Below are 26,911 nucleotides of genomic sequence, written 5' to 3' on the forward strand. Positions count from 1 at the left end.
CTGTGGGAGGAGGTGTGTGAGGCTGGAGGGCCCTGCCAGCTTAGTGTAGATGAGGGAAGAGTGGGCTGGTCCCAGCAACTCAGAATACAGTGGGGAAAACTTGTGCCTGGGGGTTGAGAGCACCTCAGAAGGTTCTGGGAGATGAAGCGAACTAGGGGGAAGCAAGAAAGAGCTCAGAGGAAAGGATGCGTGTGCTTGGGAAGCAGGGGGAACAGGATACAAAGCACTCTGCCGGGTGTGGGGGCCCAGGGCCCCGATCACCAGATAAACCGAGCAGCTCCCCAGCCAGCACTCAGGATAACTATTTCTTACAAGTCTATCTTCGGAGGTTTCGATTTCAAAGAAAAGAAACTGCACACAAATTAATTTTGGAAACTCTCAGTTCAGTAAAGTTAGGCAGGTTTCGTTTTGCAAATCTTAACCAGACTCATGTGCACTGGAGATCCCCCAGAGGTGGCCCGGGCTGCAGACTTGTTTTGGGAACCCTGGGTTAGAAGCATGAATAGCCCAGGGAAGGCCAGGACACAGCGGCTGGAGCCTGAGCTTGCGTGAGGACCCATCCGCAGGACAGCATGCGACCCTGAGGAGACACGCACCTCGGCATACTTGAACAGCTCCGGGAGGTTGATGCCTTCTGTGTTTAAGACAAGCTCCTTCTCGTTCTTACTGTTGGTGGTCTCATTCAGGAGGCACCTTGTGATACCCTTGGTTGCATAGATGACAGCTCCTTGGGCCAACGATGCTACCAGGGAGCTCATGTCAAAGTTGACCTTCATGAGAGGGAGCTTCAGCGTCACCTGCAAGAGGAAGGGGAGCTGAGCCAGGAGACAGGGGTGCCCCAGTGCCACACCACTCAGGGTCCCTGAGAGACCCCTCCAGAGCCCCACTGGGGCAAGCTGGGCAGTGGACTTGGCACGTGAACATGGGCTGACGTAATGACCACATGGCAGCCATGTCCGGTCCCACAGACTGAGGTGAAAACGGCAGAGCACCATCCATTTTCACAGATGTCGTTGAGGAAACTCACCTCCATACAACATGACCTCCACTCAGCATCACCCTTGATATCCTTTCAATGACCAGAAAGCATAACACACATCCCTCTGTACATGTACTCCTGGTCAATGACTCATATCTGTGCTACCATTTACGAATCACTGAACTGGATCAAACGAAAGGACTAAAGCCAGTGTATGTGTAGACGTCTAGGCATCCAGACCAGCAAGCCTTCCAGGGACACTGCAATCCTGGAAGTGATGACCAGGCAGAAAGGTGGTGTGAGGAACGCAGAGTCTGCCGGCCTCTGTGATGTGTGTCAACACACGGGTTGTATTGAGGCCTGAAGTTCCCACGTGAAAGTACCTACAGGGCCCAGGCTGTTACTGGAAAGTCAGAGTGAGTGGGCCCAGGAGGGGGCTGGGACCTGGGGTTGGCTGACCCCCTCACGGGCACTGACCTGGCACCACAGGCTGCCCTGTGTGTCGTACTGGTAGTCCTCTATGAACGGGTGGCACTCGCGCACTGCCTGTGCCCGGCGCTCCACTGCCTCGGCCCCCTGGGGCTCCCGGCTTCGGGCGCGCTTCTGTGGCTGCATCAGGGGGGCGCCGGGGAGCGAGCTCTCCTCGGGGGCCCAGCCGCCTTCCTCCTGCTCCTGCTGAACGTCTTCTTTGAGGCCGGCCCTTTCCTCCTGAACGTCCTCGTCCTCCTTCTCCTCGTCTTCCTTCTCCTCCTCCTCCTCCTCCTCCTCCTCGCTGTCGTAGTCGACCTGGTGGGGATGGAATTCAGGCCATGTCACTTGGGCCTGACCAGCAACCTGAACTTGACCTTGCAGAACAAGTGCCACGCCCCCTCCCCCACCGCCCACCCCCAGAAGAGCTCTCATCTGCTGGCCGACCCCAGCCCTACCGGCTCTATCGGCCTGGCCTCTGCCCTCTGTTTGGCCCCTGGGGACGCCAGCCCCTCAGTCCCAGGGCTCCCTCCTCGGAGCTGTATGCCCCTCTCTAGCTCTCTCCTCCACACCACCCTCTGTCCTGGCAGCAATCGTAGTGGTAAAGGACTGAAAGGGGGAAGCGGAAGGACGCATTTTCACGGTAAAGACAGAAAGTGGCCTGACTTTCCCTCCCAAAGGCCTCGGGGTCTCCCAATTTGATTCAGGTACAGGGACAGCCAGTCCTGAAAGGGAGCCCTGGGCCGGCTCCTGCCTACTCGCCACCCCATGAACACCACCTTCTCCATCGAATGATTGTGCTAGGCAGACTGGTCTTGCTTCTGCATGATGCAGAGGCATGTCCTTACACACCGGGGGGAGCCCTCAGGTGTGACAGAGGTGTCACCTCGGCCAAAGGCCCCTCACCTCCTCCTCTTGTTTTTCCTTGCGTTTGGCATCCGAGGCATCAGCATCGCCCTCCTCAGCTTCAGCGTCCACAATGTGCCCCTCCTCTTCCTCGTCGCCCTCCTGCTCTCCCTGGGGTTCCGGAATAAGGAAGAGAAAGATGAGCGCCATCTATCCATGCATCAAACTGGTCATCCATCCACCTGCCTGTCTCCTTACTCAGCCATCCAGCCACCCACCTGCCTCTCACCCATCTATTCATCACACAGTACCGACCACCTTCCCAGTTCCATCTACATCCCTTCCACCCACCTACCCAGCCCTGGATTCCATACTTCTTCTCTTCAGCCTAAATCTTTATACATACCACTTGTAAAACCTTGTATCAAGAAGAAAAAAAAAAGTGCCAAGGCTTTCCAAGTTATTAAAAGAAGATGGTGCTAATATTGTTTCAAGTATTTATGCTTTGGGTGGAGATGAAAAGAAAGAATTACCTTGGCATTTTAGAAACTAAATATTTATTCCTTTCTCCTGACCCTGGCACCTAGTTCTTTATGATCTCCTTCTGGGTGATTTAAGAATTAAGACTGGGCAGCCTTCCAAAGACATTCCAATTGGTAGACTCCAGGGCAGAAGACCTGGAATTCTGTCTAGGCCAGATCCTCATTTTAGGGATGAGGAGACAGGCCCAGAGAGAGGAGGTGTCATAGCTGAAATCACAGAGCTGGAAAAGGATGGGACCAGTCTTCACTGCACCCCTGTCCAAGCAGAGAACAGCCAGCTGTTGGCTCAGACAAGACCCAGGGAGCTGGCCACACACTGCCTCTGCGTCTCTGGGCAGATGTATGTATGTATGTCTTAGTCGTTCAGTTGTGTCCCATTCTTTGCAACCCCACGGACTGTAGCCTGCCAGACTCCTCTGTCCATGGAATTTTACAGGCAAGAATACTGGAGCAGGTTGCCATTCCCTTCTCCAGGGGATCTTCCTGACCCAGATAAGGTATCATCATTCCTGGATTATTTTGCCTCCAATGGCGTCCCTCTGGCTTCTTCCTTTTCCATCACTGGAGCCCAGCTTCCCTGCTTCAGAATGCCTCTCTGGTCCCTGCCCAGTACTCTGTGAGTCTCAGTTCATCTGGCCTAGGTAAGTCAAAGGCAGAGCCGATGAACACATAAAAAACTTCCAAAAGTCTAGTAGGTACCATTACTTTGAGTCTATCCTCAGGATAAAAAAAATTACCTACAGAGGAGAGGGGGGCCCTGAGAACAGACAGATGGATGAGCTGGGGCTCGCACCCAGGGCGAGGCAGGCCGCCCTGGGTGGCTGCCAGTGGCAGCTCCCCTCCGTGACCCTCCACACCCAAGAAGGAAACACTGCTTCTCGGCTCTCAGAGCAGCAGATAAATCCTCAGGTAAGGGACTGCCCTTGTGGTCCAGTGGTTAAGACTCCATGCTCCCAATGCAGGGTGCACAGGTTCAATCCCTGGTCAGGGAACTAAGACCCCACATGTTATGTGGACACACACACACAGACACACACACGCTAAGGTAAGCAGAGAGAGGCCAACCCTAGGAAGGGGTGCAAGGAGCACTGAAAACAGTCACAGAGCCACCGGCACCCTAAGGGGGTCCCAGCCTTGGACCTCCCTATGATGGTCCCCAGGGGCCCCCAGGGGACTCGCTCACCCGACTCCTCTCCGACTCGCCAGCATTGTCTAGATCCCGCTGGGTGGCTCTCCGTGTGTTCACACTTCTGAAAGCTGATGCTTTACTGTTCTTCTTCCTGATGGCTTCCATCAGAATTTTAAAGAATCTGAAACGAGAAGAAAGCCCCGCAGCCCCGTTCAGTACAAGCATCTCCACTTTCCCTTCACTGCGGGGACAAGATGCTCTAAGTTCTTCACCCACTTGAGGTGATGCTGGGGACGGATTCAGGAGACAGAGACCATGGCTCTCCAGTCAGCTCATTTTTCCCCCTCTTGCTATTTCTTGGCGGGGGTTGGCGGGGGGCATCAGAATGGCAGGGCTGAAAGTGTGCTCCACCATTCGCAGGGGGCATGGCCTGGATCACCACCAAAGGTCTCATGGGCCATTCCCAGGGGGTGTGGCCTCAATCACCACCGATGATCTTCTGAACTTTACTTCTCTTGTCTGGAAAGTGTGGGTGTCATGCAATCTTGCTTTAGGGATCAGAAACATCCCCATGTCCACCAAAACCTGTCATGGGGCCTGGTAGGCCGGCTGCTCAATAAGTGACAGTTGTTGGTGCTGTGTGGGGCCAGCTAACTAGTACAGCAGGGCCTTCAGTAGGAGCGGCATCCAGGCTGGGACCAGGGCTGCCCCTAGCCCACCTACTGCATCTCCAGGAAGTGCTTGGGGCTGACAACTTGTCTCCTTGGTGTGGGAGCCCTGACGATTTGATGAGAGAACTAAGCTGTGGAAGAGCTTATCAGAGTCTCCAAAGCAGTGGTAACGTGCTTTGTAGTAAATCATGTTGACAGATTGTGGTGGTGGTTGTTTAGTTGCTTAGTCCTGCCCAACTCTTTTGAGACCGCATGGACTGTAGTGTGCCAGGCTCCTCTGTCCATAGCCAGGCAAGAATACTGGAGTGGGTTGCCATTTCCTTCTCCAGGGGATCTTCCTGACCCAGGGGTTCGATTGGCAGCTAAAGTACCACTGAGCCAGCAGGGAAGCCCAACAGGTTAGGACCAAGGGAATTTAAAAGGACTAACTCGAGGCAGAAAGAGCCCAGCAGGCCTTCCCTGGCCCCTCCTCCTGGGTTATCTATTCGTCGCCCGCCCTGTCTCCTGTCCCCTGCTCCTGTCCTCGTATGTCCTCTTGCCGGCCTTCTGACCGGCAAGCAGCCCACCAAATGGGCTTTTAATTATACAAGCTATCAGTTCCTCATCTGCCCAGCCAGCCAGCCTGTGTTCTCTGAGCATCTGTGATGTGCCTGCCATGTGCCAGCCCAGGGGGCAAAGCCAGGATGAAAAGACAGGCTCTCAGGACCTTAACTGGAGGAGTGAGCCGGTCACGTGTTTACTATTTTGTTTAGTAAAAGCAACAGACTGCTACTCTCCCTCCCAATTCCCCGCCCCACCCCCGCAAGTTTCTAAAGCTGTAGATGGTTTTGGCTGAGGTTTCTGCCTTTGGAAGGCTCCTTACTCACTGATCCAGGAAAAAGCCTGGTCACCAGGCAGGAGCACAGGAATGAGAGGGCCAGACAGGGAGATGCCCGGATTGACTTTAGAAAGATATATAATCAACGGGAAAGAGAGGGAGGAAGAGATGCTTCTGAAAGGACAGGTTCAGCTCTCCACTCTGCCAGAGGCTGGAGAGAGACAGACGAGGGCCTTGACCTCGTGCAACTGTGGGGACCACTCCCGCCACACGCCCAGAGTCAGGGAGCCGGAGGCCCACAGTGATCACTCTGCGAAGGTCATGCCATCTGTCAGAATGTGACAGCTGAGGTGGAGCTGGACGGGGGCAGCAGCGGAGAAACCTCCCTCCCCCATGAATTAATTACACAGGGAACATGACTCTCGGCTGTTTCCGAAGGTGCCTGCCAACAGCTCACCACCTGCAGGGTCAGCCTCACAGAAGCCAACCTGGTGTGACACAGCTGGGGACCGGAGGTCGGAACTCTCCTCCTGCCTCTGAGCTCAGTATCCTTCCCACCTCACAGCCCCAGCCTGCCTTCTGAATCATTTACACACACACCCAACAGGATGGGTGCCGAGAGGAACATTTAGGGGAGCTTCATGGCTTATTTGTGTCCATTAGGAAAGCGCCTCACGTGTTTCTATCTTTTTTCTCTCCCATTTATGGAAAAAGAGTCTCATGAGGGACTTCCCCAGCAGTCTAGTAGTTGAGACTCCACACTTCCACTGCAGGGGCTGCGGGTTCAATCCCCGCAGTTGGGGAACTAAGATCCTATAAGCCGCACAGCGCAGTCAAGAAGATAAAGTCTCGTAATTCAAAAGAAGGGAATAACAGGAGGGGAAAACGGAAGAGAGGCGGAAAAGAGGTGGAGAGAGGTGAAAAAGGGGAGAAGGAGAAAGAAAAAAGAAAAAGCTTCTGGGGGTATGTGTGCGGGGTGTGGTCACCCTTCTGAAGGTACATTCCCATCCCTGTGTGGTCTGCATGGGGCCTGAATGGGGAAGGCCTGGCAAAGGCAGCCCAACCACTCACCCCACCATGCCACTCCCTCGCTTGAGCCCTGCCTGCGCAAGCCATAGAGTAGCTCCACCAAGGTTGAGGGCCCAAGGCTTTGTTAATCACAGCTTTTCAAGTGCTCCAGCCAAATGCAAAGTAGGAGCCGACTAAGTATTTCACCACTGAGAAGAGAAGTCAGGGCTCTCCCTAACAAGAAGAAATTTTTAAACAGTGATGGATTTTTGATTCCCCCAAATGAATATAAACAGACAGAACTCTGGGCACTGCATGGTGCATACCTCATGCGACTTTCCTGCCTACACCTGAGATGTGTGGAAATAGGGCCGATTGGCCTGCTCTCAGTAATTCTCAAGAGGCCACATGATCCTAATTCCCGTTTCTCAGACAAGGGCTGCCTGGTCAGCACAAACACGTGGCACGCTGGGAGAGATGTTCCTCCCAGTTAATTAATGAGCTGGCATCCGGTCTCCTGCAACGTGACCCAGCACCCCGAGAGCACTCCTGACAGAATGAGCCTCCTCCACCCTGGCGAGGGGTGACGCACATGCTCCCCAGGGCCTGGCCGGCTCCCCCATCCAAAGGGCTGAGCTCACATCCAAGGTCATCTAAACAACCCTGGCTGTCCTACACGCCACCTGCTTAGTGGGGCCAGGCTGCAGCCAGCCTGAGTCTTCAGGTGAGAGGAAAGAGGGCCTGGGCAAGACAGTCGCTCCCTCCTGGCCACGCTTCCCCAGGACTGCCCTGCGAGTGGGCGGCACTCATCAAATATTCGTGGGATCACTGTGTGGCTGGACATCCTGCCTCCACTCTGCCCTTGGTTCTTTGATTCTGAGTAGCACTGGAAGACCTGAGGGCTGTTTCAGACTGAAGACAGGGGCCAGGGGTCTATGGCCAAATCCTGTTAACATATCTAGTTGAACCTCAACAGGCTTTTACAAAGGTATGAATTAGCTGCCAATGCTTACAAATTAGAGACTAATTTATAAAAGTAAAAGCAAGCAAGGGCTTCCCAGGTGGCGCTAGTGGTAAAGAATCACCTGCAATGCAGGAGACATAATGAGACGTGAGTTCAATCCCTGGTTTGGGATGATCCCCTGGAGGAGGGCATGGCAACCCACTCCAGTATTCTTGCCTGGAGAATCCCCATGGACAGAGGATCCTGGTGGGCTACAGTCCATAGGGTTTCTAAGAGTCAGACATGACTGAAATGACTGAGCAAGCACACACGCAAAAAAACCCTCACAAAACCCACCAACCAACCAAAGACAGGAAAAAAAAGAGAGGTAGTTTTCTTATTACTTTTTTTGAACCAGAAGGTCTGGCTACCCTGGCCCACATTCCTGCCCTCTCGAGGCAGGTGACGTGCTCTCCAGCTGGCCAGGGGCTCCCAAATGCCTCACCAGCCTTCTTACCTGCCAACCCCACAGCCATTTCAGTCTGCGCTCCACCATCCAGGGTCAGCTGGCGGGTCACCTTTGTTGGCTCTTGCTGGCTTGCACCAGCCCTGAGATGAAACCCCCTTCCAAATCCTGGGCACTCAGCACTGTGACCCGTGCTGTCCAGTACCTAACAGTGACTTGAACTTGAGAGAAAAATGGATGCTCAATCTCCCTGCCAGAAGGGAACCAGATCTTCTCCATAAAAAGGTGGAGGTAGAACCTCCCTGGTGGGTCAGTGGTAGAGAATCTGCCTGCCAAGGCAGGAGACGTGGGTTTGATCCCTGATCCAAGAAGATACCATATGTCTCGAAGCAACTAAGCCCATGTGCCGCAACTACTGAGCCTGTGCTCTCGAGTCCAGGAGCTACAACTACTGAGTCCACGCACTGCAGCTACTGAAGCCCAAGTGCCCTAGAGCCCATGCTCCAAAACCAGAGAAGCCACCGCAATAAGAAGCCTCTGCACTGTATCTAGAGAGCAACCCCCATCTGCCGCAACTAGACGAAAGGCCACGCCATGACAAGATCCAGCACAGCCAGAATAAATAAATAAGTGAAACTATTTTTTTTAAATGAAACTATTTTTAAAAGCTGGAGGTTAATCCCACTTATAGAACCATGTGTAACAGCAGCATGTTGTTAGCACAGGGCTCCTTCCTGACAGAATATAAATGTATTAAGAACCACGTCATGTCAGAAATGACCACCACATGCTGGTCTGACACCACAGCACCATCACTCTGATAAAGTTCTGTTCTCTTTATGGTCCATGTACTCCTATACCTTAAATCCTCTAAATACGAGTAGATGAAACTCATGGGCCAGAGAGTAGGAGGCAGGCAGGGTAACGGAGTCATACCCACAAGCGAATCATCTGGGCAAGAGCCCTCAGGCCCTGGGAGTTCTGTGGCCAGGAGCCCTCAAGGTTGAAGACAAAGTCATACAATAAGAATCTGCCAAAGTCAAATGGCCTGAGCCCTGACCTGGTTTCCATGAAGTGTAAGATGTCCTCGGGCCTCATGCACTTCTCCTGCTGGTAGTACGCGTGTGGCAGGAACTGAAACCGCAGCTTGTATACCCGGAACTTGTTCTGTTTCTCCCCCATATAGAAGGACTCCTGGACATCAATTTTCTCCAACACCTAGAACCAGACAGACAGGCAGGACCCAGTGTGCCCCATACCTGGGACTGAGCATTAAAAGTGGGAAAACTGAGTTTGCAGGCACAGGGGCTGGGACCACGAGCCAGTTTTAAATGAGCGCTGCTGATGTAGATCCCTCTTGGGCTAGGGAGAGGGACCCCCAACCCTGTAGGTCACACCTTCTGAGAAGGGCCTGAGGCTGTAGGGAGAGGGCTCCAGTGGGGGTGGTAAGTTAATCAAGAAAGTATCTTTATTTGTAAGGCACATAAGAATGCTACAGAACCAGTGGTTACTTTTAAAGCTTCCTGACCCACTCCTGTTCAGCACCTGGCAGAGGAAGCCTGCCTCTCTCACTGGTGAAGTCTGAGCCCTGGGTCAGAAAAGCTGACAAAGGCCCTTCTTCCTGGATGGGAGGATGAATGGAGGGGACACAGGAAAATGCCCGCAGCTGGGTCTGAGGGAGATCATTACCTCCCCGAGACACACTCTGGTGAGTTGCTTCTTCAGGCTTTTCACTTTCTTCAGCGCTTTCTTGGTATTGAACACAGGTACACTCATCATCGGCGTCTTGATGTTGGCACTGGCCACCATGAGGATTTCCCGCAACCTGTCATGGAACAGGGGCACACCTGAGCCAAAGAAGCACCTGGAGTCTCTATTTTGCAAAGTCTTTCTCATCAACATGCTTGAGTTCTTTCAGGATCTGCAAGAGACCTTAGGATCTTGAGGAGGAAATACACTGATCAGGTGTCCCCGCTCTGGCCCTGTGACAGCAAGGGACTCTGCAGTCAGCTTCCTCCACTGAAGCATGGGCTCCTCAAGGACAGGGCTGTGTCTTCTTGCTTCCTGTCCCCTGTGCCTCACTTACAGCGCTCACTAAGGGCTTACTGAACAAACGAGAGATGTAAGGGAAACAGTGTCTGCAGCGCTCCTACTAGGCACAAGGACCACGGCCAGGCCTCAGCCACGGCTCAGTGAGCCAGCCTGGCCAGCCTGCACTGTGGCCCCTGCCCTCCTCCTCTTCGCCACAAACCCCGAAGCTGAGAAAGCTGAGGAGCCTGAGTCCCTCAGCTAGGAAGCGGCCTGGGCGGGCAGGTGAGTGTGATCTCTGTTCTCTTCTCTTGCCCAGCAGCCGTCATCCTGCAGGGTGCACACTGACCTGAAGAGCCAGGGTCCCTCTGGATTCTGTTCTAGGTGAGTGGTATCACCAGAGCCAGGCAACCAGATGGCCTGACCCCGGGAGCCTGCAGTTTCACAAGCATTCCAGGGAACTGGGATCCAGGAGTTGGTGGAGAACTAAATGGAGATGCTGAGAGGCCTGGGCATGGATCCAAGTGCAGAAACCAGTTGGGCTCCGGAAATTCCAACCCTGACCCCCGCTCTGATGACCCCATTTCTCATTCACAAACATATACTCTCAAAACTTCATACACACACACCCCCACACACTCTCACATTCATACTTACACACACTCTCACCCACACACTCATACATTCATACATACACTTTCACATTCATACACACACACACACACACATTCACACACACACACATTCACACACACACACTTTCACACTCTAATGAAATGCCCTCCTCCCCAGGAGCAGGCTTGGACAGACCCTGCCCGTGTACCCTTGAAGCCCACCTCGGAATGCCCAGGGTGACGTTCATCTCGCCTCTGCCGGCAAAGTGGAAGGTGTTCAGCGTCATCTGTGTGGAAGGCTCCCCGATGCTCTGGGCGGCCAGGAGGCCCACGGCCTCACCCGGGTCGCATAGTGAGCGCTGCCACTTGAGCTGCAGCAGAGTCCTCAAACTGGAAACAGGGCGGGAGGACATAAGGGGTCAGAGACACAGACACCACCTGCCTGTCGCGAGCTGACGACAGACCCGTGAGCAGGGTGTGTGCACCTGATGCCTCGTCCTCCTTCTGGGCTTGTTTTACCAGGCAGATGGTCCTTCTAAGCCTTCAGTTCCTGCCAACGACCCTGAAATGTCCTAAGTGACACAGCACAAAGCCCAGCTGGGTGGCTGAAGCTCTGGGTGTCCATGTTCAGACGGCTCACGTCTACCCAGAGAATGTCACGGAACCTGTGAACTCACTGTTCACATTTCCCTTGGCTAATTCTTTATTCCCCACTGGCTATGACACCTTGGAGAGGGCTGAAACCTCCCTCTGTACAAACTAGGGAGAGGTTCACCGAACAAGCATGGAGATCTGGTGGGGGAGGCGGGAATAAGGCACTTATCTTCTTAATTAGTGCAAACGGCTATGGGCCACTTTGGAAGTATGCATGCTATATGATTTTGTAACCTTTGTAACTTACTAATAACCCTTTTTCCTATTTTTAGAACAGCCACAGAAACACTGTGTGACCCCAGCACATAGGACAAGGAATCGACTCAACAAATCACGACTAAATGGACCTTACGTGTGAGTGCAGAGGGAAGTAATAAAACTACATTTCTATGCAAGTTTTTTATTAATAAAAATCAGACTTCTCACTAACCTGATGTGTATTCTCTCCCAACTACTTCAAACCAGTGAAGTCTGAGTGCATATCAGTATTCCTGACAGAAGAAACCTTCAAATACATTGGGGTTGCCCCCAGAGCTTGAGGCTTGCAAACAGAGCCTCTGAAAGTCACGGAAGCGCACTTTCCTCCCCATCTTGGCCCGCTGAACCCAAGTGATGGTCCCCGGGGCTAAGCCTGCGCCACTCCTGATGCAGCACAGTTGGAGGGAGGACCCACGTGGTCCTTCTGAAAGTAAATGGCAGCATCCTGAGTGGCAGGGGGGGAAGGTGAAAGGGAATCGGGGCCTTGCTCTTGCAGGGAAAACCCAGTTGGCAGCTCAACCACAACCTGCTGTGATTTAGTATTCCATCTTCATACCTCTGAGGCCTGGCTGGAGAAACCAGTTTAAGGCATAAAAAGTGACAGCTGTCCCTCCACTCCAGGTCCTCCACCCAAGAATCTGTCTTTGCTCCCCCACCCCCGTCGCAGTCCCACTCCCTGGACCCTCAGACTCCCCGTGTATCTGCAGGGTTTCATCAGGGACAGGACATGCAGCCAAGCTAGAGCAGATGACCTCAGGCCTCCAGCTCTGCAGGCCAGGCTGAGAGAACTGAGCGGGAAGGACCCCCTGATGACTGCTCTGAGACCAGTGCCCCAGCAGACATTCCTTGGGGGTACATGTCACCTTTCAGTTCACTCTGGCTCAGTGCTGGTCCATGCCTGGCTTCTCACTTGTCCTGTTAAGTCACTTGTCACTAAGTCGTGTCTGACTCTTTGCAACCCCATGGACTGCAGCATCCCAGGCTCTGCTGTCCAAGGAATTTTCCAGGCAAGAATACTGGAGTGGGCTGCCATTTCCTTCTCCAGGGGATCTTCCCGATCCAGGTTGAATCTATGTCTAATGCATTGGAAGGCAGGTTCTTTACCACGGCACCACCTGGGAATGGGAAGCCCAAACTCTACTTCAAAGGCAGTCAAAGACAACAACGATCAAGGAGCCATTCATTAATTCCTTAACATTCTAGTTTTAATCACGATGGTTATTTATACTGGCTTTGAGCAACAATATTACATTACGCCATACTAAATTTACAGCTGACAAAACTTTAAGTATTTTTCATATTAATTAATTTCTTTTCCCTGTTTTATTTTTCTGTGAACAAGTCCAAGCTGGGGACTCTATGTGGTCCTTCTTCCTCAAAGCTTTCAAACTCGAAGCTCAAAGGGTCACTGGAATTATCAGACCCAGCTCCTTACAAAAGGCTAAGATGTGGTGTCAAAGGGCAAAGGATGATCTGTGCCAGGTTCCAGGGTTGGCAGCTGCTGACCAGAGTCCCTGCCTCTCACTGAGCCATGCCTACCATCCCACACTCAGGAGAATGGTCATTATGTAAGTCTCCTTCCCCGCAGAGCAGTCTCCTCCATCTTGGCCCAGGTGGGGGACGCACTCCTGCCTAAGCTCTCATCTGTCCCGCAGCCCTCGGGGCTTGCAAGGTGCCCTCTGTTTCACTTCCCTCCCTCCTGCTAGAGTCTCAGGCCCAGGAGGCTGCCGGAGTGGGCAGGGAAGGGCCTGAGAGAAGCAGTCTCCCTCTGCAGGCGCCAAAGGTTGATGTTATTACCTGTCGAGAGAAAGCCCCGATTTCTCGTAACTCCTCTCTGCCTGAGCTGCCCACTCACAGCTGTAGTCGTCCATCTTCTTTTCAAACGTTTCTGACACGGATGCAAAGTAGATGTCTGGGCGCCAGACAGACAGACTGGGGTCAGGACAAGGAGCCGCCTTCTTCTGGTACTTCCTCCGGCTTTGTTCATCTAACTCAGCCCACATCCTCAGCATCTGGAAGGAAGGACAGGACTCAGCTATGTGGGACAACACCAGGAACAGGCTTCTCTTCCTGGGGTGTCCAGTAGGATGAGGAGGATCAAAAGGCCTTGCTTCAAATGACAGTATGGGAAAGAGACAGAAATCTGACAGCATAGGAAAGCCATCTTGACACTGGAAGCACAGAGAAGCCGAATCCATCCCAGGGCGTACTGCTTGACCACGACTCTAGGAACCATTCGTTGTGGCCCTTCAAGCACAAGCAGGGCGACCGTGTAAGCTTCTCTCCAAACTGCAATTCTTGTAGAATAAAATGGAACTTTATTAATAATCACCCTGGGATGAGAGGCAAACCAGGGCTGTCTCAGGCCAACGAGGACACAGTCACCATGAGCCAGGTGACCGTGCCGATCCCCGTCTATCCTCTGTCCAGGCTTTCACATGCCCGATGCCCCAAAGCTGACCCATAGCAACCGCTTCAAAGTGCTCCCCTGCCTCCTGGCTCAGCTATGCTTAGAAGGTGGGAGATCGCAGAAGAAGAGGGGAAAGAGGGAGGAGAGAAGGCTGGATATCCAGTCCCCACCCTCAGGGGTCTCTGAGCCCCAGTCTCTCAATGAGGGCTCCTGTCACGTGGTCTCTGCCCACGGCCACCTTCTCCACTCCTGGTGACTGTTCACGTCCTCGGGGAGGCTGGGGAACCCAACTTGCCAGCCCCAGTTAGCTGCCTGGAACCCTGCCCACACCTTAGTAAAGACGCCTGCACGCACGCTCAGTCGCTTCAGTCATGTCTGACTCTCTGTGACCCTATGGGCTATATAGCCTTCCAGGCTCCTCTGTCCATCGGGATTCTCCAGGCAAGAATACTGGAGTGGGTTGCCATGTCCTCCTCCAGGGGATATTCCTGACCCAGGGATTGAACCCGAGTCTCCTGCACTACAGGTGGATTCTTTACCTCTAAGCCACTGGGGAGGCCTCTTTGAAAAGATTTCTCCTCCTCAAATTGATATTTGAGTGCCTTTTTTCCTGGCCAATAGTGAATGAAGCTAGAGTTCATGGCTGGACCTTCCACCAGGAAAACAACCCCTCATCCCCTCAACCCCACTGATCCCCCGCCTCCTCCAGCATCACCTGGTAAGTCTCGGGGGTGCGGCCGTTCTGGTTTGTGCCCTCAAGGTTCAAGGCTTTCACAGCCGCCTGAATTTTCTGGGAGTAATTCAAGAAGGCGCCTTTCCTCAGGAAGGCGTTGGAATGCTTGCTGTGCCATTTTTTGACGGCTCTGAAGTGACGGAGAGCTTTCTGGGGATCCGCTCTGGATAAAACTTCATGGAGATGCTTCGATTTCATTATTACCTAGACAAACAGACCACACAAGCAAGAAAGAAGAGGTGAGGGTGTAACACAAAGGCCATGGCACACAACTCACACAACCTCATAGGAGGCGGCCCGTGTGGAGTCCTCACAATGCCCCTTGGGGGGCTGAGCACCCACTGCTAACCAGGGCCTCACTCTGTGCCAACCAGAGTCAGGAGCTGGTGGTCTCAGGAGCTGAGGTCATAGGGCAGAAACCCTGACACTCAAGAGTCCTTCCAGAACATGGGTATTTCTGAGAAGAAAGGAGGAGGGGACAGCTACCAGGATGGAAAGGAGCTGGCCCTTAACTTTCAATCTGACCACCTGCTCATGACCTTGAACAGGTCATGTCAGTTTCAGTGTCCCAATCTGCAAAACCTGGGGAACTGCTCAGCCAATGCTGACGATCCCTCTTGGGCCAATAAGGCATGGAATGAAAACCACGGGCTTGTGAGTCAGAGGGCCTGGGTGCAGACACAAGCCCTGCTCCTCACCAGCTCGTCACTTAAACTCTGATACTCAGTTGTCTTGGCTGTAAAATGGGCAGAGGGGGCCCTGTGTGCCCAGGCAGCAGTGAGGAGGCAGGCAGGCAGCAGCCACAGTGCACTCGAGTTTAGGACCGTAAATGTCCCCAACAGTGCAGCTGTTCGAAGCATCTGCCATGCCAGGTGTTCCAGGGCATTGCTTGGTGCTTATTCTCCCTACTCTAGTTTTCAGCAGTCACTCTGATTGGGTGGCAGAGCTCAGGGTGGGAGGTCCACCACATAGGCCCTACCCCGCCACCCCCAGGCTCCGAAAGGTGGCACACTACCTCATAGTTGCTGGCGAGGAAGGGGAACTGCTTAGGCTGCAGGAACTGTGTCTTGGGGATGTCCAGGCCGTCCTCCCCGTACAGGAACTGCACCACGCTGCCGTCACTGTCGCGGACTGTCAGGTCATACTGGACAACCAGCCCCTCCAGGTGTTTGATGATGCACCTGTACAGAGACCCTCGGCTCAGTGCCTACTGGGGCTCCCTGCCTCCTGGGGCAGCCTTTGATGGGGCAGGTGGAAGGCAGAGGCAGAAAGGTGGACTGCTGTTCTACAGCCAAGCAAGCCCCGGGACAGGCTGGCTCTCGTGCCCCTGTGCGACCCTCGCTCCCATCTCCAGCCGTGGCTGCCTGCCCTGCTCAGGGAAAGGGCACACCTGCTGACACCTGGACCCTTCCTGTAAACCTCTGAGTTCACGCTAAACCAATCCTCTAGAAGGAGAAGAATGCTGGCTATTTTCTGTCTCAGAACACCCATGGATTACTTTTCAGAAGTTTTTTTTTTTTTCCTTTCCCAAAGGGATCTTAAGCAAATTGGCAATGAAAATGTGAAAAAGTGACAGAGCTTGAATGGACCCGGGATGCTGAGCCACCTGAAGGTGGCAGGGCAGGTGCTTTTTACCTCTGGAGGTAGCCGGAACGGCTGGTCTTCACAGCAGTGTCCACCAGACCCTCTCGCCCGGCCATGCAGTGGAAGAAGAACTCCTGTGGGAGAAGCGGGAAGGTCCAGGGTGGCACAGTGAGGACAGCCTGCTTCCTGAAGGGCGGCTCAGGCCAATGTCCCCAGCAGCTCTGATGGCTCTGATGACGCCAGAGACATCTGCCCTCCCCTGGGGTGACCTCTGTCTTATCCTGCCTGAGAGCAGAGGAACAAGTGGAGGAAAAGGGCCAGTTCTCATTCTCAGGAGTCCATCCACAGCGCCATACTCCATTTTTCAAACAGAAATGGCACTTTTGCCTCATTACATAGTGTTTTCCAAACTTCCACAATGAGACATGTGTTTGTAACAATGATTGGCAAACGTACATACATCCACACACGTGTGTGGATAAAGATACATGATTCAAGCTAAAACTATGAAACTTTATGAAACGACCCCAGCCCTCACTCTTTATCACCCTACTCTATTTCATCACATAAAGCCAGTTGCTATCTTTTACCACGGTTTCATGATTCACTTAGGGGTCGCAACCAGATCTCAGAACTCTCTGGTCTACATCAGCTCTCCACCACCCTTTGCCAGAGGCCATGGACAACCACTGGAGAGCCTGTGTGAGACCAAGAGAGAAGCCCTGGGCGTAACCGACGGCCTTGACACAACAGGTCAGTCCTCTTCACAACCTAGACTTAGTTGTCTGACCACAAGAGGCGTCTTTGCAGAGACGCACTGGACTAGGGAACAGAAAGCCCTAATTGAAAAACCATTTCTCAAAGTCTGAAGAGAAAACCTTTCTCTTAGGGGAGAGTTCTATCGCTGATGGAGGAAAAACTAGGCATTTGCTACAACTGGTCAGTTTCCCCAGGGTTAAGGAAGAGCCATGAGGCTCTCTTAGGGGAGCTTTGTAAACTAAATCTCTGTGATGCTCCTTTTGGCAGTGGAGAGCACTCTGGCGAGGGCTCCCCCTTCCCCAGCTGCCCTCAGAGGCAGGGAAGAACCAGCTGAGAGAAGGCACGAGGCAGGAAGAGGTCAAGCTGGGCCTGATCTTGTTCGTCTTCCCACTCATCAGCAATCCTGCCTGAGCACCCACGATGTGCCAGGCACCGCCTTGGGCTCTGGCATTCCGAAGGTGAACACGATGTGGCTCTTACGGGTCTCAGGGGCCCCTGCCATCTAGAGGGTAAGCAAGGATGTGGTGGCATTTATTTATTGACTATCTTTGCTTAAAGCCGTTGGTGAAGGTCACAGGCTTCCTACTCCTGAGTGTAGAAATGAGGAGGAAAGCCAAAAGGAAAAACCAAAAAGTACATACTGGAGGCTTGATGCCAGTGAGGAACCTGCCAGTGATGAAGCCGCCAGCCCTGGGGGTGAATTCATAAGGCTCGAAGCAGGGCAACGACTTGCCGGATGCCATGAGCGGGGGTCTCCGACCTTCCAATTCAATCTGGCCCAGCAGGCACGAAATCTGGGAGAAAGGAAACCCAGATGGGACCGAAGACCCACACACGCCTTAAGTGATGCTCTGTCCCGACAGGGGATGGAGCACCTGCTCTTCAAGAAAAACTGCATGGAAATGGAGTTCCTGAAGATTAACCTACATTTCTTAATAAACCAGGAAAGCTGATGTTTCAGGGAAATAATTGTATCGTCCTTTCACTACTGATTAGAATTTTCACATTTGGGGTCAGCTGAAATAGACAGTGCTTTGCAAAAGCAGTCATGTTTCAGAAGAATCTCATGTAATACCTGAAAGGGACCTCCCTAACATGGAAACTGAGACGAGCAGAAAAAATTGTTTATTGTGATCCTGAACATTCTCAGGTCAAAAGAGAATGAAACTGCCCAGTAATGCTCTTGGGGACAGTGTGTCTGGATTTTACTTAGTCAAAAGGGCTTCCTGATGGCCTCGAGGGCTTCCTAATGGCCTCGAGCCTTGTAAGCCCATTCCTACTATTCTGTACTCACCAATGAGATGGTCCTTAAGACTCTCTCAAGGTCATCAAATTTTAAAAAAGTTGCTAAGATTTGTGAAATCATTGTGATAGCACTGCAACATGAAAATATATAACCATACAGTATCTAAATTTATAATAGGCATCTGTATGATACATTATGGAGAAGGAAATGGCAACCCACTCCAATATTCTTGCCTGGAGAATCCCATGGACAGAGAAGCCTGGTGGGTCACAGTTCATGGGGTCACAAAGAGTCGGACACGACTCAACACGTACACACACGATACACTATCTGGATATTTATCTCCATGTGTCTACAACACCGGCATGTTAACAGTGGTTAGCTCCTGTACTGATTTCGACACACACTTCTGTATTGTGCAGTACTTGGCATGCTTTACATGGAACATGGATTCTTTAAAAAACAGAAACAAATCTGCAAAGTGCCTCCTACAACCACCCCAGCCTTCTGTCAAGCAGCCAGCCCGCCTTTGCTCACACCTGCATGGTGTTCACTGTTGAACCTTTGGCCCCAGACTGCACCATCATCTGCAGATTGTTCTCTGGGAACTGTCTGTGCAGACCGAAGGGCATGCATGCCTGCGGATGGAACACACACATCGGTCAGTGACTCCTCCTTGGGAAGCTTGGGTTTAGAAGGTAAATGCGGGAGCCCACTTAGACTATGAATCTGGAGAGCAGTGCCAGATCCCATTTGAGGTTAAGAAGAAGTCTTGTCGGCATTAACCCTTTGGCTGGAAGCCCTAGAAAGAGGTCTGAACAATGGCCCCGGGTGCCACGCTCTCGACACCTCTGCCAGGAAGCCGGGAGGCAGATGTAGAGGGGCCAGCATCTTTAGTTCGTGATGCTGAGATGCAACTGATTAAAAATAAAACCTAAGGCGGTGCTCTTGGGAACTTACCCATTAGAGCATGGCCTGGCCCCGGACAAGCAGCCATGATGACCAGTGCCCGTGTCATACTCTTATCTGCCAAAAAGCTGCCCAAGCGCCAACCAGGCGCTTCGCCTCAGCTCCTGGGACAAAAGAGTAGCCAAAGCCCCCAGGTGGATTGGGGAGATGCTGTGGAGAGGAGGGGGTGGCTCTGAGTTTATCTAAGCCTCTTCCTAGGGATGCAGACACCCACTCTCACACAGGAGAGACAAGGTGGATGTCAAGAGACAGAGGAAAAGAAATACAGTAATCCTGAGGCGCTTGAGATGACCCCCACCTGCAGCATCCCCAGTGAGCCCTGGAAGCTGAGCCTCCCTGTTCTCAAGCAGTGCTGGAAGGCTGGAAGGAACCTCGCCTTGCAAGGACAAAACTGTACCAACAAGGTCTGCTGACAGCCAGTCAGAACTGAGTCAGCAAACACTGACTTCTGCTAGGCTTGGTCCTCCCTCCCTTTCTCCTCAGGTGGGGTGTGAAGGCCCAGGAGGCCGGGATGAGGGCCAGTGGGCTCCTTCAAGCCGCAGGACTGGGAGCCCCGGCTCTGGGGCAAGAATGGGGCTCCCTCTCCTTTCTCAGCTGCGAGGCTTTGGAGGACTGGTAGAGTGGCCAGACCTCACCCAGGACTCTGTGCAGATGAGTTCCTGAATCCTGCCAGCAAATCCGTAAGGCAGGCGATCTTCCCATCCCTGCCCCAGGGGAGGACACCTCGCTCAGACCGCTCACATGACACAAGGCCGGAGATCTCACAGTAAGTCCATGGAAGAGCCAGGATTCAAACATGGGCCTTCACCCCAGCTGTCCTACACACGCAGCACTGGAGGTGCTGATTCTTTACTGTGCCCCTCCGCCCTGCAGAGGCCCCTGGAAAAAGACTTTCTTCAGTCCCCTTTAAGGCCATTGCCCTACAATACAAACATTTAAAACGACAACTACTGCAGAATTCACTGGCGGTCCAGTGCTTAGGACTAGGCGCTTTCATTGCCGAGGACCTGGGTTCAACCCCTGCTTGGGGAACTAAGATCCCGCAAGCCAGGTAGTGTGGGAAAAAATAAATAAATAAAAGAAAGAAAGAATACTGCAATGCCTTCATGCTCAGCATTAATCAAAGGAAGACCTCTCCAGACCCTAACTGAGGGTACAAATCCCTTGGCTTTTCAAAGTGATCAATTCTACTCGCCCCATCTTGAGTGTCACCTAGTCAGCTGTTCAATAGTCAAATTGCTCCAAGAGGCCCAGAGTGAGACTCAAAATGTAATTAAAAAAAAAAAACCCAGCACTCAAAATGGTGGTGGTAAGTGCACATGCCGCTGGACTAACCTTGTTAATTTCATTGCTGTAATGGTTCACTTCCTCCTTGAACTTCAGGTCAATCATGTTAAAATCCCTCTGGTCTTTATTCAGATGGGCATCCTGCCATTTCCCTTGGACCTCATCACACGACGCTGCCTCTGGCAGGTTTAACGCAGCCCTGACGGCCTAGGATTAAAAGAGGAAACACTGGAGGCTGCAGGCAAGGGAGGAAGGTGTGGGCCCCATCCTGCTGGAGCCCGACCGACTCTGCTGTAGGTGGTAGCCCCCAGGCCCTCCTCACCCGTGGCCCACAGTGGGTGGACTCTTTAATGATTCCATGTCTCCTGACATCCGCCTTCGGCTTGACCAAAATGTCTTCTACTCCTATGAAGTAAAAGAGAAAAGTCTGGATGCAACTGGGCCTGACTTCTCATCAGGTTGTGAACTTGGTGAGGTCAGGGCATGGGGCACAGTAACAGGCACCCAGGGAGCACCTGAATAATGATGGTGACATCCCCATCACCTCAAAGAGACTGCTACCATCTCTTAAGTGCTTACCATCTTACAAATGACAAAGCTAAGGCTCAAACTTGAGCCCACAGGTACGGAGGTAGAAAGCCAACCCAGGGCCAAGTCCCAAACTTGGCCACCAGCTACAAGCCCTCCATTCAATAAAAACAAGTTGGATGCATGGGACAGAGGTGAAGATGACATTCTGGGTGAAAAACTGGGGTTGAGGAAAACAGAAGAGGGAGGGGGCAGACATCCCAGTTTTGACTTCCAGAAATCACATGTCAGCAAGGACTGCACTGTATAGTGGTGAGAATCCGTGGGCAAGCACACACAGACACATCCAAGCCTGGCTGACAGGGACAACCATTGCGGGGTCCTCTCTTGCTCTGGAAGGAAAAGTGCCTGGGCCACTTGAATGAAGCCTGTCCCTCTGGCTTCAAATGGCTAAGGAATTCCCCACCTTAGGCAGTAAGTCTTCCCACTTCATTTTCTGTCTATATTTGAGAGCTACTGACCTCACCAGTCCCTTAGCCAAGGTCTCAGGGGGAAGGGAATTCAAGGCTGCAGTGTTGCAAAGCTGGGCTAAGATGTCTGGGACTCCCACATGCAATGTCCTGGAAGCCTGAGTGCCTCTAAAGAACTTGAGGAGGAGAAAGAATCTGTCCCTCTGTGAGAAAGCCACACCATGACAATGGGCCCTTCCACAGGGTCGGCTCCAGGCCATCTTGCTGTCCCTTCAGTGACCTCTGGCTGCGAGGGCTGAAGGCACTTCCATTAGCCTGGACTCCCCTCTAAGCTTGACGCCCAGCTTGGCCCTGCTCCCTCTCAGTCTCGGCACCAGACAGTCTTTGCACTTCGGCCAGTTTCTCCTCGGATCACGTGCTGAGCAGAGCCGCTTGTTAGGTTTGGTGATGAGGTCACAGTCTGGGTGTGGATTCTTCCTCTACTTTTTAAAAAATTTATTTACTTTTGGCTGCGCTGGGTCTTCATTGCTTTGCTCGGGCTTTCTCTAGTTGTGGCGAGCGGGCGTTACTCTTTGTTGCCGTACGTGGACTTCTCATCGTGATGGCTTCTCTTGTTGTGCAGCACAGGCTTCAGGCGTGCAGGCTTCATTAGTTGTGGCACACAGGCTTACTTGCTCTGTGGCCTGTGGGATCTTCCTGGACCAGGGAGCGAACCCATGTCTCCTGCAATGGCAGATGGATTCTCATCCACTGTGCCACCAGGGAAGTCCATCTACTTTCCATTTTTAAAGACATTTGTTCAAGGAAGCTCATCCGAGAAATATTGTGAGAACCAGGAAAGAGCTAAAATGTCTAATAACAGGAACTGGTAAAATTAACCATGGTACGTCTACAAAAGCATAATAGTTTATAGCCACGCACCTGAGGAAGTCAGTTTATATTTGCCCACAAAAGGACATTTATAAAACATTATCTGTAAATGGTGGAGGGGTGCAGATTACAAAACACTAGGTATTACTGCAGGAACCCCTTTTTTTCTGAAAGTGTTTATACTTGGAAACTCTAGAAAGACACACATCAAGTCAATATTGGTGTTATCTCTGGCAGTTGAATGCTGGGTGATTTTTCATTATTTTCATGTCTGTGTTTATTTTGACTTTTGTACAATATAAATTTTATAATTACGATTGCCTTGCTTCAGGCCAATGAGCAAACTCCAGCAGACCCACTGGCTCCCTGTCTGCACGTGAGCCAGTCCATGAACTCAGTCTCATCAGCTGGATGATTCCCACGCTTGCTGGGGGTCCTGCTTAGTGCGAGGCCTGACACCCATTCCTCATGCATGGGAAACTGCAGAAGGGCTTGGGCTCCGCTATGCACACCGAGAGATACACCGCTCTGAATGAGCTCATGGCATGGAAAATATCGGCCCCCTTGTTTTCTTTATCAAAGTCAACTTCCTAAAACAGTGGGCAGTCATTTCCAGGGAGACAGCTCCTCTTTCTGTCTTAGGATCACTTGACAGGTCTGCCCCAATGTGGTGTTTCCAACAGAACCTGCTGTGTCAGGAGGTGCGGGCCGTTCTGACAACGGGGAAGACTCCAGGTGGAGGGCAGAGTGCCTGAAAGATTCTGGAAGGGCACTTGCAGGAGAGAATGGAGGTATGAGTGTGAAGAAAAATCAGTCTAGGAGACTGGAGACTGTAAACAAAAGCGTTGAGAAAGGGACAGAATGGAAATGCAGATGGAGGGGAGGGGCGTCACTCTGTGCTGTACGAAAAGATGAAGAGACTGGGGTGGTATGGGTGTGTGGGTGGTGGGGAAGCACAGAGAAGAAGCAAGGCTGTGCAGTGTCACTGGAGGCCCCGTGAAGATGCCCTCATGAAGGGAGCCTGGCTGTTCCCCTGTAACCGGGAGACACCCTGGCAGGTGTGCTGGCTGCGGAAGTGGACTGAGCGGGGTGGGGCCCCAGAACCACCTGCCTCACTCACCCAAGGTGAAGCCTCTGTAGAGCTGCAGGTAGGCGGTGAAGAGGCGGGCCAGGCAGGTGAGAACCCTGCCGCTGGTCTCCCCACCGTAGATCTCGTAGCAGCAGTGGACCAGGCCGTAGGCGGAGCTCCCGTAGTGCGCCTTGTCTAGCACCCCGCACAGCAGCTCCCCTGCTCTGATGATCACCTGTGGATGGATGGCCACTGGCGCTGGGTCGGGGGAGCCCCCAGCCCCTCCCTCACTCCATGTCTTACTAACCTTATAACCCTCACCTGCCTCAAATTCTTGATGCAAAGAAGGGGATAAAGCCGGTGAGCACACAGAGAACAACATTCAGGGCTTCCCTGGTGGTTCAGTGGTAAAGAATTCATCCGCCAATGCAGGAGATGTGGGTTCAATCCCTGATCTGAGAATATCCCACATGCCCTGGAGCAACTAAGTCTGTGAGCCACAACTACTGAGCCTGCACTCCAAAGCCCAGGAGCCACAACTGCTGAGGCCTGTGCTGCCCAACAGGAGGGGCCACTGCAGTGAGTAACCTCCAGGCTCTCCGCAGCTAGAGAAAAAGCCCATGCAGCAACGAGGACCCAGCACAGCCAAAAATCAAATAAATAGAATAAAAAAAAGAACATTAAACAAAATTCTTTTTCGGGGACTACACCCCCCTTCCCACTATAGACAGTTCAGTGTGTTCCTACGTGCCCCATTCCCATCACCCATCCGTTCTTAATTGGGGTCACATATCCCTGACAAAAACTTTGTGACTGAAAAGGAGTACATTTTGAGTCTAAACTTCATAACTGTGACCTTGGCCTAGGCACTTCCTCCTTGGAACCTTGGAGTAAGAAAAACATAACCTTTCTAATATCCTTCAAGGCTTGAATTTGTACTTCCCTAAAGCTTGTTTCAAGCATCAGAAGCTAATTTAAAGAAGGATTTCTAGTTTGAATTTAAATTTAAAACTAAAATTTAAACTTCTAGTTAAAGGATTTCTAATTTAAAGAAGAGTGCTATACACATTAAGCGTATGATCTACAAAGGGAAAGAAAAAGGGCATCTTGGGTTCTATTATGAATGGCATGTCTGTTAGACCCTGCGACAAAGCCTTTTTGAGTGGGGGCCCTGGGGATACTTCCCCACCAAGAAATCTTCAATGTGGGGTCACAGTCTCACTTTCCTGCAACAGCGCCGTGTCCCCAGGGTTTGGCTGTCCTGGAGCTGCTTCTGAGGCCTGGTTCCTAGGCATGGAGCTGGGAGGTGTGAAACCTCAGCACAGGGTGATGATAGCCAGCCACTCACAGGTCTCAGGTCTGCATTTCCAAGCTTTGCAGAGTAAAGTTTGAGGCCTTTTGCTGGAAGAGCCTTCCCAAGCTGGTTAAGAGCTTTACATAGGAGTCAAGTGCTAATGGTAGGGGACTTCCCTGGTGGTCTGGTGGCTAAGAGTCTGAGCTCCCAAGGCAGGGATCTCAGGTTTAATCCCTAGGTCAAGGAACTAGATACCAGATGCCGCAACTAAGAGTTCACATGCTGCAACTAAAGATCCCACTTGCCACAACTAAGACCTAGTACAGCCAAATAAATAAAGAAAATAGAAAATATAAATTTAAAAAGGAGTGCTAGCGGTTGACTCTACATAGCTCGGTACAACTCTTTCCTTCAAGGCATGCCTCCTCTTTCTATACATGTGCCTCTACTTCTCTGTCTTGGATTTAAATCAAGCCGCCTAAACCTGGGACTGGAAGTCTCCAATGCACACAGCTGGGCATCCATACCTGGGACTCGCACATGGAGTCGGGGTTAAAGCCGGGAACGGGCCGAGGAGACTCCTTCACCCAGGCCTTTCCACCGATCTTTGCCTTTCCTGACAAGTTCAGGGGGATATGGTCCTCTGGGATTATGTTGATGAGCAATGTGGACACAACCTGGAAAGAAAAAGAAGACAAAGCTGATGGAAGGAAGAAAAGCTGATATGTTTCCTTTTCGGTCCACTTATGTCTTTCTTAATCCTGAAAGGCAGACAACTTCATTCTGATGAGCTATAGGTAAAACAGAAAAAAAAAAAGAAAACCAACCAACCACCACCACCACCACCACCACCAAAGGGATAGTTCCTTGTCTGTGGGACAAGCTGACCTCAGATTTTTACTTTTTTGCTTATGTGATTTATGTATAATGTACAGCATGTGAGAGTTGGACCATAAAGAAGGCTGAGCACTAAAGAATTGATGCTTTCAAACTGTGGTGCTGGAGAAGACTCTTGAGAGTCCCTTGGACAGCAAGGGGATCAAACCAGTCAGTCCTAAAGGAAATCAACCCTGAATTCATTGAAAGGACTAATGCTGAAGCTCCAAAACTTTGGCCACCTGATACAAAGAGCCAACTCATTGGAAACGACCCTGATGCACGGAAAGATTGAGGTCAGGAAAAGAGGGTGACAGAGAATGAGATGGTTGGATAGCATCACTGACTTAACGGACATGAGTCTGAGCAAACTATGGGAGATAGGGAAGGACAGGGAAGCCTGGTGTGCTGCAGTCCGAGAGTTAGACATGACTGAGCAAATGAACAACAACAGGATTAGAAACAAACACACACTATTAAGAACCTCACTTCTTAGAGTGCATAACCCCCTGACCTGAAAGTTAAGTTCCTGAATAGATCGAGGGAAGAAAAAGAAAATAAATTGCTGTGGGCTCACAGCAGAGAAAGATTTAAATTTGTATGTGGTTTAAAAAAAAAAAGGAGGAGGACAGCAGGATTGAAGGATGCAAAGGCAGCCCTGCCATGTCAGCCCCAGGACCAGGGCGAAGGTCCAGGAACGCTCACTGGAAGCCTCCTTCTCCCATTTTCAGACCGCACCAAAGCACATGACAACTGTCCCATACAATCAGTAACGTCCTCCTGCAGAAGAGCACTGACTTTCTGGCGCCAAGGAGGAAAGGATGTGAAGACTAAGAACTCAGAGCTTTCCCTCGAAAGAGCTTCAGAGAGGAGGCCCAAGTATCTGACTGAGAAGTGAGATGCAGTGAAGCTTTGAGACTCTGGGGGTGTCCCAGTGTCCACTCCATCATACTGGTCATGAGTTGCGGTGCAAATGGTTCTGCTCTCTCAGCCTTAGCATTGTGCATGTGTAGAATACAGTTACGATCCGTTCATTCATTCAGCAATTATATGTCGAGCGCTTACTATGAACCAGGTGCTGGGGGGAGTGGTGAATAATACAGTCGCCGCCCTCAGCGGAGGCTCCAGGCCCAAGCAGATCCACACTTTGGAGGAAAATAAAGTGGTGAAGGAACAGCTAGGGTAGAGCAGGGGGAGAGAGAATACCTGGGATTTTGCATAGGATAGGCAGGGCCTTACCACCACGGAGAAGGGAGCCCAGAGGAGGTCAGATCATTCATTTCTGGCAGGAGGCTTTTCATTCAAGTGTAAAGGAAAGGTATTTGGAAGATTTTGATCACAGAAGTGACGTGCTCAGATTCCACTTTTAGCAGGATCCCCTGTTCCACATACT

General features: G+C 51.8%; 1 protein-coding gene across 1 annotated transcript in view; it reads right to left on the bottom strand.

Moving 5' to 3' along the window:
- The window catches only part of POLR1A (RNA polymerase I subunit A), an 85,434-nt gene that overhangs the window by 2,775 nt on the left and 55,748 nt on the right, over positions 1 to 26,911 (bottom strand). The window contains exons 15-31 of the mRNA XM_069583088.1: positions 25,170 to 25,319; positions 23,400 to 23,583; positions 20,734 to 20,816; positions 20,460 to 20,618; positions 18,695 to 18,793; positions 17,551 to 17,703; positions 16,202 to 16,284; positions 15,582 to 15,747; positions 14,549 to 14,770; positions 13,221 to 13,435; positions 10,734 to 10,901; positions 9,559 to 9,694; positions 8,930 to 9,087; positions 4,019 to 4,145; positions 2,354 to 2,464; positions 1,457 to 1,765; positions 597 to 797 (exon numbers count right to left, since the gene is read on the bottom strand). Coding sequence (XP_069439189.1) covers positions 597 to 797; positions 1,457 to 1,765; positions 2,354 to 2,464; positions 4,019 to 4,145; positions 8,930 to 9,087; positions 9,559 to 9,694; positions 10,734 to 10,901; positions 13,221 to 13,435; positions 14,549 to 14,770; positions 15,582 to 15,747; positions 16,202 to 16,284; positions 17,551 to 17,703; positions 18,695 to 18,793; positions 20,460 to 20,618; positions 20,734 to 20,816; positions 23,400 to 23,583; positions 25,170 to 25,319 — 2,724 coding nt within the window. The remainder of the gene's footprint in view (positions 1 to 596; positions 798 to 1,456; positions 1,766 to 2,353; positions 2,465 to 4,018; positions 4,146 to 8,929; positions 9,088 to 9,558; positions 9,695 to 10,733; positions 10,902 to 13,220; positions 13,436 to 14,548; positions 14,771 to 15,581; positions 15,748 to 16,201; positions 16,285 to 17,550; positions 17,704 to 18,694; positions 18,794 to 20,459; positions 20,619 to 20,733; positions 20,817 to 23,399; positions 23,584 to 25,169; positions 25,320 to 26,911) is intronic.

Source organism: Ovis canadensis, chromosome 3 (genome assembly GCF_042477335.2).
Source record: "Ovis canadensis isolate MfBH-ARS-UI-01 breed Bighorn chromosome 3, ARS-UI_OviCan_v2, whole genome shotgun sequence".
NCBI classification, from domain to species: Eukaryota; Metazoa; Chordata; class Mammalia; order Artiodactyla; family Bovidae; genus Ovis; species Ovis canadensis.